This window comes from Anthonomus grandis, chromosome 8 (assembly GCF_022605725.1).
Source record: "Anthonomus grandis grandis chromosome 8, icAntGran1.3, whole genome shotgun sequence".
NCBI classification, from domain to species: Eukaryota; Metazoa; Arthropoda; class Insecta; order Coleoptera; family Curculionidae; genus Anthonomus; species Anthonomus grandis.
Window position 1 is genome coordinate 21,535,315 of NC_065553.1, and position 11,037 is coordinate 21,546,351.

The 11,037-nt window shown below is 33.5% G+C and overlaps 1 protein-coding gene across 1 annotated transcript; it reads right to left on the reverse strand.

Moving 5' to 3' along the window:
* Positions 1-1,807: 1,807 nt before the first annotated feature.
* LOC126739684 (AH receptor-interacting protein) lies at positions 1,808-10,783 on the reverse strand. Its single transcript, XM_050445478.1, has 6 exons — positions 10,629-10,783; positions 2,803-2,988; positions 2,586-2,754; positions 2,345-2,531; positions 2,147-2,289; positions 1,808-2,087 (listed from the first exon to the last, which is right to left on the reverse strand). The coding sequence occupies exons 1-6, from the start codon at positions 10,707-10,709 to the stop codon at positions 1,885-1,887; spliced, it is 969 nt and encodes a 322-aa protein (XP_050301435.1). The 5' UTR covers positions 10,710-10,783; the 3' UTR covers positions 1,808-1,884.
* Between the last annotated feature and the right edge of the window lie 254 nt (positions 10,784-11,037).

Sequence of the window (11,037 nt, forward strand, 5' to 3'; positions counted from 1 at the left end):
TTTATTTAATGTAACACGACGTTTCGGTTGGTAAGTATCTCCAACCGTTATCAAGTGTAAACTGACAGCAAATTACTATTCTATAGGCTTATATACTAGATGTGTGCAGCGATGTGGAAAGGAAAGCCATCCGTGAGAAGAGTTGGGGGGGAGGACACGCCTCTCTCTAGATCCTACACTGTCCTGAGAGTAGAGGCTTCCAGATGTTGGGTATATCGACGCTTGGCTGGCTGAAGATCCCCTGATTCTGTGAAATGAAAGCTGCCTCTATGAACTTCCTCTTCCGCCAGTGCTGTTCTTTATGCAGAATCTTGGCTTCTGACCAGTGGATATTGTGTCCATTATGCCACGCGTGCTCTGCTATTCCGGATTTGGAAACCTCTCCTCTTTGGGTCCAGCTGCGATGTTCCTTCGCTCTGATTTCTAGGGGGCGCTTCGTTTCACCTATGTATGAGTCACCGCACTCACATGGGATCCAGTAGACGCAATTTTTGGTATCCAACATGCCATCTGGTTTGGTCTTTGATACCACGCTTCTGATAGTGGTGCTAGATCTAAAGGCAGTTCTAATATTGTACTTGCTGGCAATGCGTCGGATTTGTTCCGATGTACCCCTAATGTAAGGTATGGGTAGAAGTCTGGTTGTCGTGGTGGCCTCGTCTCTGATTTGATTTGGACGCGTCCTTTGAATGGTCCTACTTATTAGCCTCTTTGGATATCCATTCTGTTGTAGGTCTTTGTAGATGGTATCCACTTCAGTCTTGAGATCCTCGTCGTTTCTACAGATGGTTCGAGCTCTATTGTAGAGGGATCTTATGATGCCTACTTTGGTGGTTGCAGGATGGTTGGACTCATAGTGAAGATACTGGCCCGTGTGTGTTGGTTTTCTATAAACTGAAGTTCGTAGATTTCCACCGACCTTTTTAACGAGGACATCTAGGAAACGTAGAGCTGAGTCCTTCTCTGTCTCCATCGTGAACTTGATTGTTGGTCTGAAGCTGTTGAGGTGAAGCAGAAACTCCTGAAGTGCTTTTTCCTCTTTGTCCCAGATGATGAAGGTGTCGTCCACATATCGAAGCCAGAGCTTGGGTTTGCAATGGGAGGCATCTATTGCATGTTCCTCGAACCATTCCATAAAGATGTTTGCTACTACTGTTTCGCACGAAAGACGCTGCATTTCCCTGGAGCGGTCTAATGATCTCCAAAAGGAATTTCGAGAGTTCTCATTTTTAAATCAGTTCAAATTTTTAAATCAACGTCATCCTTCTAGCCTTCAGAGTAGGCAGAGATAAGCGCTCATGAAGAGTTCCATAGTCATAATGAAAATACTTCAGAGGGATAAATTCAAATTTAAGTCATAAAAGGTAAAAACTTTCTTTGTCTCTGTTCAATTCTATGAATGTGACAAGTATAAGCGGGGTTCTATACAAAGGAGCCGTGCTCAATAATAGGTCTGCCTAATTAAGGAACAATATACATATTTGTCTCACAGATATAGGATAAATAAAATCAACAGTACAACGTTTCACAAATCCTTGGATATCATTCTATTAATGTGTTTTCCAAACGATAGCAAGCGATCAATTGGAACTCCCAAGTCGACAATAGAGAGTACTCCACTCAATGAGGAGTTGTAATATAAATTAACAGTTATTCAGAAGAATTCATTCTTGCTAGTGTTCCGTGGATGACTAAAAAGTCAAAACGTAGTGTTTTAAACAAGAAGCTTCTCTTTTTATTACTAGGACTCCCCGGCAACAATACCTTCAAACAAAACTTAATTTTCTTACCCAAAAACAAACACAAATTAACAAACACATATAACTTTAATATAATATATAAGAACATAATATATAAATGCCACATTAAAAAAAAATCTAAAAACTACTTAAACATATTCTTTAGTTTCTCCTTATCTTGCAAGTCCTTAACCTTTTGCATCTCTTCTAACTTTAACAATTCTGTCTTGGCGAACGGTACCAGGCTGGGATCTAAAGTCATGACCTTCTCTAAGTCTTCTCTGGCTTCTCTTGGGTTCCATACGGCAACATGAGCCTTGGCTCTGCGAAAATATGCCTTCACATTATCTAAAACGCCCAAAAAAAGTTTTTTTCTTTCCTTTAAATAGTGTATAAAAAGTGAGAACCTTTGTCATATTTTAAAACTTCTGTACAGTGGGTAATGACCGGATAAAAATCTTTCTCGTTCAGCTTACATTGGGCAAAATTTAGTAAAAGTGGTAACTTTTGGGTGTTTAAGGCGTTCCACTCAACGTCGTGCGGTTTTTCCCTATAAACATTGTTTCCGTCAAAAACTAAACTAGGGCCAACTGAAAAGAACTAACTTGATCATTAGCTGCTCCAGCATTCCAATCGCTTTGGCATACATCTCGGCTGCCTTTTCATAGTTTTTCTTTCCGTATTCTTGATTACCTTGCAATTTCAGTTTGGGGATCATGTCGATCTGTTCATTCTCGTCCATTTGCCATGATTCCTTCTCATATTCATCTGGTTGTTGGACACTTACTATCTCTAAAATATTGTCAATAGTGTCAACTATTTAATTTGAGCATAATTCATGTTTACCCATAGTAAATTCCAAGTCTTGTGGATGCTTCAATAAATCGTTTAAGTCATCATACCCTACACCTTCGGTTTGAAGACTCATGGCGCAATTGTGAGTGTGATGTCTCTCATCTTTTGGTTTGTGCATATCTCTTAGAGTTTTTGAGACAAATGGGTATTGCATTATTAGCTAAAAAGTCAATTATTAATCATTGAATGTTATGGATTATAGACTCACAGTTTTGTCAACTTTAAACTGTGCAACTTCATTTAAGGCCATTTTTTGCAAAATGGCCTCCCACACTTCCAGCTTGAATTTCTTCCCTAAAACGATGTGTAGAGGTTCGCCCTTGCCCATTTTTCGGGAGTCGTCCAATAAAGTGCCTTCTGGGTTGCAGAGTTTGGTTTGAAAGTGGAAAAATATCTGGAAAAGTGGTAAAAGACAATAGAAAATCTGGTTCTTAAGAAGTAGCTTTAGAAGAAAAAAATCAACTGCCTGAAAAGGATGAATGATAAAGTTTGCTGCAACAGAGAGTTTGTTGATTTCTTAGAAAAGATTATGAGCTGGTTGGCAAATGCTTTTCTCCCAAATAAATTAGACTCAAGGAGGTAGCAATCCAAAGAAACAATGAAATTGATTAATTATTTATTAAATAAATTTAAGAAAACAACAAACAGTCTGTTTAGAGATTAATCGGCTTATCATAACAGATCAAAAATCAATGGTAAACCAATTTATCTCATATTTTGCTGATGTTATCCAATCAGTCATTAACTCTGTTAATTCCGCTGGTACCATTTCTTCATAAAATTATCAATTTAATGAATGTGAGACTCAAAATTGTATACATCTAAAAGACAGTACAGACACAAAAATCTGAGAAACTATTAAAAATCTGAAAAAAATTCTGCAGCAAGTTATAATTGTGTAACTCCTTCAGAAAGTTTTGCATTACAAGAAATACTAACTCCAATTTTAACAAAACTCACTGACAACAATAGAGATCTTTACAGATGTTCTAAAAACTGGCAAAGTAGTTGCAATACAAAGGTCAGATGATGAACAAATATTAAAGAACTATAGGACAATTACAGTGGTAAGCGTCTTATCAAAAATTATTGAATTTATTATTAAACACAGAATAACAGAATTCATACAAAAGTTTATCGCATTTGATTTGTACTATCTGCTATTACTACTACTGTATCTTGGACAAACTATACAAAGAGTATACCAGATAAAATTCATAACACACTGCAAATATATTGGTCAGGTCTCAGGAAGTCTGTGGAGACCAGCGATGGCATATTGTGTAATTGTGTAGTTCTTTAAAGTGGTAAAATTTAAATAAACTAAAAATCAATGTAAAGAAAACAACAACAGGGTATTTAAGCAAAAAAACTCACAAGACTATAACATTTCTTTAGAAATAAATCAAAATTTAAGCAACTCTATGAAATTAGTTTTGCACATAGTGTCAATGATTAATGTATTATTCGGTTGCTCAGCATTCTTAAGTCCAAATAATTATACTCTTACTTGCATATACAGTAGTCTCGATAACGTGAATGTCCCATAACGTGAACATCCCTAAACGTGAACAGCCTAATTGGTATTCAGCCTATTCTAAAACGTGAACGCCAAAAATATCTCGCCTCTATAACGTGAACAAAAAAATATTTATATCGTTTTACCGTTTTACCCGTAGGCATTAAGCGGCATTTCCTATGTTCCCTTTGTCGGCAACTTTAGTACTAACTTAGTGCTTTTGCATATCGCCGCCAAATTGTATATCTTGTTTGTACATATTTGGAAGAGATATGAAATTTGCGTCCTATTCAGTGTTTGTTCGCCGATCAATACAAAACAAGCACGATGTCTACTAAGAAAGTAAATTATTTAACTCTGGATAAAAAACCCAACTCTTGTCCAATGTTAGTAGAGGTTGCGGAGTTAACTTTTTAGCAAAAAAGTATGGAATAGCCAAATCCACGGTGTGTGCAATTAAGAAGAAAAAAGACCAAATTACTTCAACAGTTGCCTTGACTTTTTCTGGACCAGGTAAACGAAAATCTCTTAGACCTTCTGAATATCCATTAATGGAAAAAGCTTTGTATAAGTGGTTTTTGCGACAACGAGAGAGGAATGCACCAATAAGTGGTTTAATTTTAAAAGAGAAAGCCAAATATTTTCACGAAAAACTGTACGACCAAAATTCCACTTTTTCTGCGAGCTCGGGGTGGTTGCAAAAGTTCAAGAAAAGATTTGGCAAACGCGTCCTAACAATAACTGGTGAAAAACTATCTTCTCAGCCCGAGCTGGTTTCACCATTCTTACGTAAACTTGAAGAAAAAATCAAGGACCTAAACTTAGAATAACCAAGTGTACAACGCCGATGAAACCGGCTTGTACTGGAAGCTTTTATCCGGAAAGACTTACGTATCCAGTGAAGAAAAAACTGCCCCTGGAAGAAAAACAGCCAAAGAAATAATAACGTTTCTAGCATGTACAAATGCGACTGGACTACATAAATTGACTCCTTTGATAATAGGGAAAGGTAAAAAACCACGAAGTTTTAAGAACTCTTACATTTCTGTACACTACAAAAACTCACAATCTGCATAGATGACAGCCGGAATTTTTAGGGAATGGTTCAAAGAAATTTTTGTTCCTGAGGTAAATTTCCTGCCATAGCTATACATTTCAGAATTAAAGGTTTGTTTTAATTTTAGGTGAGAAAGTTTCTTAAGAAACAAGGTCTTCCAGAAAAAGCACTTATTTTATTGGATAATGCCCCAGTCATGCCCCAGTAGAGGAACTTTTATCTGATGATGGACTAATTCAAGTTATGTATATGCCTCCCAATGTGACACCCTTAATTCAACCCATAGACCAAAACGTTATTAGGTTGTCTAAACTGCATTATCGCTCCATGTTGTCATCCTCAGGGATGCTATTTTAAACTTATCACGAGCATGGAATAAATTAGAACCAGCAACCATTAAAGTGTTGGAAAAATATTTTCGAAAGCCAAAGCAATGATGATCGTGAAGACACAATACCCTTGGCAACTCTTCGTCAAGAATTGCTAAGCCTGAATAGCATTGTAGAGACTAACCTCAATTTATTAGAAGAAATTGATCCAGAGCAAGACTTCGAACGTGGAGATATCGAAGAATGGAATAAAGATGACTTCGTTGAACATGATGAGAATTGTACTGCAGTGTCTTAATGATTCAGAAACCAAACAGGATCAAGATCCAGAGGTTGACTTTATCCATAGCCTGAGATATGGATAAAGTCACTCACGTTGAGGCAGTTCGTATATTTAACAGAGGTCTAGAATGGGCGGAGCAAAACAATGCCGACTTCGAGGATATTCAGTCTTTACACAAATTACGAGAATGTGATTCTTTCAAACAAACAACGTATCCGTCAAACAAAGTTAGATAACTTTTTTCTAAAAACAACGGATTAAATATAAATAATGTACATTGTACTTACTTACATACATATACTTACCTATATAATAAATATTTTTTTCTTTATACCATGTATAAACATATACATATACATTTTCAACTATGTATTACTAACTGTATAACATGTTTTTGTTTGATTTTCCAATAAAATATATATTCAAAGTACATATACGTGTTAGTTTGTCATGCGATTAACTTTATCCAGTAACATGAACTCCTCGAAAACATGAACACAGTCATCCCTAATTAGTTCACGTTATCGAGACTCTACTGTATAGTGTAAAATCTAAGATATTTAATAAATATAGGGATTACTTGTGGTCCACTAACTTTCAAACCCAGCTTTATTCTGAAACTCGAGCAAAATCTATAAAATATTGTAAAAGATATTAACTTAACCAATGTAATGAGGTATATAAAATCTTCAACGAAACATTAAAATTTGATCCCAAACCATTGTATATGAGAACATAATACAAGAACTAGAGACTATAAGAAACATTTTTGACCACCCAGACCCAGTGTCCCCCAGATTTGATGTAATTAAAATAAATTGGAAACTAGGAAATAGTAGACAATAATAAAATGCGAAAAGAGATTTGTACAACGTGTATATATTTTTCATCCACTAATAGCAAAGCACTTTCAGCTAACAAATAGCCATCGTCAGTGCTACGGGTCAAAATTTAACAAAAAACTCTCTCTCTAAAGGGGCTAAAACTTAAAACATCATGACAAAACTTTTTTACACACAAATTTAGACAAACGTACGTCACAATTTCAAATTAACATAGAAGAGAATAACCATACTTTAAAAGACTATATATATATATATATATATATATATATATATATATACAGAGACAGAACAGTTAATAAAATTAGCAACATTACATTTTAAACACATATCAATAGACACTGGGTCTTGGTGGTCAAAAATTGCTCTAGCTACGTAAGTATTACATCCAAAAAAATCATTCATATATGATGAGACACAGTCATCCACTCATTGCTCATTTTTAAATTAAGATGCTATGGTTTCCCTAAGTGGTTTCTTTCTTGGCTAAATAGTTACCTACATAAAAGGATACAATTTGTTAATGTAAGGGGTTCACTTTCAGTTCCTATTTTGGTTACTTCAGGGGTGCCTCAGGGGTCACATTTGGGGCCTCTACTCTTTCATTTATTTATTAACGATATTTTTAGTATTATCAAATTTTGCAAATTCCTATTATTTGCAGACGACCTGAAGCTATTTTTACATATTTTAAACTTGTCTGATTGCCTGATGATACAATCAGACATAGATTCTCTATATAATTGGTCTGTCTCTAATGGCTTACATCTTAATAAGGATAAGTGTTTTATCATTTCTTTTACTAAATCTAGAAAAATTGTCCCATTTGACTACCACATAAATGATAATATACTTTAAAGAGTATCGCTAATTAAAGATTTTGGGGTGTTGTTTGACAGTTCCCTGACTTTCATACCCATATAGATAGTTTGTCTAGTAAAGCCCTTCGTACTCTTGGTTTTATAACTAGAAATACTCAAGACTTTTCAGTAGCTGCCTTCAGAGTTTTATATCATACACTTATTCGTAGTGTCATGTCTTATTCTTCCATACTCTGGTCCCCTTATTATGCTAACCATATTTACAGTCTTGATAAGGTCCAAAATAAATTTCTCAGGACTTGTGCCTGGCGATTGAATGTACAAGATGAGTCTTTATTGGAACTTAAGTCAAGGCTAAATATGACTTCTCTTGAGGACTATTGAACTAGGTGTGATATGATATTTCTTCACAAGTTGATTAATAATGCTATTGATTGCCCTGAATTGTTATCGCGGATAAACTTTAGATGCAATACCAGAGTTCTTAGAGAGACATCCCTTTTTCTGGTTGAATATCCCCATACAAACTATGGTAAATTTTCTCCAATTAATCGACTCCACATGTTGGGAAATAGATTTAATCAGGCTTTTGACTTAAAATAGATATATTATTGATTTATAGAAAATTTGGATATTTAATAGATTAAGTTCCTTATACAATATCTTATTAATATATTTGTTGATGGCAGAATAATTATATACATTTAGGGTTAGGATATAATTTATTTTGTAATTTTGTTAGAATGGGGACATCCCATAAATAAATAAATAAATAAATGAAAATAATCTTGAGAGGTTCCTTTCAGTCAAAGTAGCATTAAAATGTCTCAAAAAGTTTTTGAGTAATCCTTAAAAAATAAAAGTTGAAAGTGAAAAAAAATAAGTTCAATTAAAAACTGTTCTATAATTATATTATAGTTAAGCCAACTTTTAACTTCAATTTTTTTCTATAGAATGTATGCTGTATGCATCTTCATTATGGTTTCCTAATGATTTGTTTAATCTACATCAAATCAAATCAAATATACTTTATTGTTTTTCAACATTGAGTTATAAACAAAGCAAAAAATATAATAATACAGAAAAAATAATATTACAGCTAAGAAGAAAATTTCATGGATACAGTAAAAAAACAAAAGTTTCTAAAAAAAGGTTTTAGTACAAAGTAACAATATGTCAGTGTTGGTAGTTTTAAATCTTGTTGAATATAATGCTAGGGCTCATTACTACTCTTGTATTTTTTATGAATCATTTCTACCATCATCAGTATGAAAATACAAGTTAATGTAAATATTCCCTCCCTAACAAATAGCAGCCTGCAGTGGTCTCTAAAGCCTACTGCACACTAAACAAGACCACACCCAGCAAAGCCTCAAAATTGAATTCCATATCTTAAGTAGGACTCTACTAGGGCAAAGTACCTACACACTTCTAGCCACCTCTATACCAACCTCAATGTGGATAACTCTAACAACACAACAACCAGAGGAGTCTAGGGAGATAAATGAAATTTTTCTGCTTGAAGTATTAGAAAATCATTCTGTTGACCTTAGAATAAAACCTGGAGTCTTTAAAGAAGATCTTATTATAGTATATATACAAGCATTAAAGGTAAACTCTTCATCAACAGAGAACCTATTGAATTCCACAAATTGCAGTCTATTTAATAAGCAGAAAATAATAAGCTCTACTAGGTGATTATGAAAGCCTTTATACTTAGTTAATTATTATTATAATTTATCCCTACTCACTGCTTGGTCAAATACCATAGAGAGAGTACATTCTTTAAAAGATTTAAGAGTTATTTTTAGTCATGATTTCCATTTTAACCTTCATCTTGAACATATTTGTAATAGGGCATATTAACCTCTTGGTTTTGTAATTTGTACTTTTAAATATTCTCAATAATATTTTTGTATTAAAAAATTTTTATTGCTCAATTGTAAAGTATATATTCTAGAACAAGTACAAAAATGCTTGCTCAGACACATAGGATAACAGGGATTCTTACCATTGAAGAATTGTCATTATTATTACATCTTCCCAAACTAGAAGACCACAGCAGGTATCTTGGCATTTAATTTTTGTATAAAATATTATGTTGTTTAATTAACTGTTAATTAAAGTTGACTTATTTCATGTTTTATACCATAGAGAAAATTCAGGATTTTATAGTCTTTTATCTAGAACAGTGTTACTCAAACTTTTTTCGTGACAGAACCCTTTAAAAAAACTAAATTTTTAACGGAACGCTAAACTCTAACCTAAAAGCAGAAGCAGTTATATGTGAATTTTTTATTAAGAATCATACAAAAAAAGATAGATACAGGTCCACTTTGCATACATGCATTATGACTGCTGGCAGAGCCCTACCGGAGCACACTTTGAGTAATGCTGATCTAGAATATGTAGCAAAGCAATCCCCAACAGAACTATATTTTTTTAATATATCTTAGGAAGGATTGAAAAATACATTTCAACAAATTTAAAAAGGTTGCTAGTAAGTATAATAATAAATGTTTAAGTATTTATAAATATTTAATATTATGCATTATTTCATTTAAAAAATTTATAGTTATTTTCTTTTAATGTAGTAGGAGCTGGTCCATTAACAAAGAATTTGAATTTACATGAAGTTGACATTTGCAATTTATAGCCTCATATGTATCTCACAGAAATTATGTTAAATTAGTGACTGTTGACCTATACAGAAAAAAAACATGCTGATTAAGTAAAATAAGATGTATAATTTAGGGAAATAAATTGCTCTATTGTAGGTCTCAAAGGACTTGGTCTTTCTCTTCACATAAAGACAAGGCAAATTTTTGCTTGTTTCCAGAAGTTGGGAAAAATGCTGTGTGTATTGACAAATTAAAAAGTATACACTGAGATTCAGTGAAAGCATAATACATCCACATGATGTAATTCATAAATAATATGAATATTTTGAGAATTGAGTGCTTCTTTCTTGTTCTCCAAATTCCAAAATTTCTTGGGATCAAGATGTATAGAATTTTCGGTATTTGTTAGATAAGCCTTATATGCTGCATCAATATAGGACTTAGGTATTACAAAAATAATTAACAAAATTGTAGTACAATAGACAGAGGCCTGAAAACAGCAATCTTTTGGACTCTTTGGGATTCTTTTGGAATGTTAACAATATCTCATTAGCTCCCTTACCTTTGTGCCATCTTTAAATGCAATCGGTTTGGTACCCGTATATAAGACTTTTTTAACAATATATTCTTTTTCTCCTGACATTTTGTTTACTCTTGGCAGGTAATTTTCTTATAATAATAAACAATAAGCAAAACATATGACATTGACCGTAATGATAGGAAACATATGTTGTCTGCCACCTGTCAAATTTTTAGTGGGGAAATTTGAAATTCTCGCGCTGTTGCCGTTTATATTCAAAAAATTAAATTTATTTTTTAACATCTAACAATCCAATAACTTTTTATCAAAAAACTTTCGTTTGGCGAGGTTTGCAACCATCTTAAATCGGTTTACATATTTATTATCTATTATAGAAAAAAGTCTTATCCAAATCCTTTCGGAATTTTGGGAGTGTTGAGAGCCTTTTTCA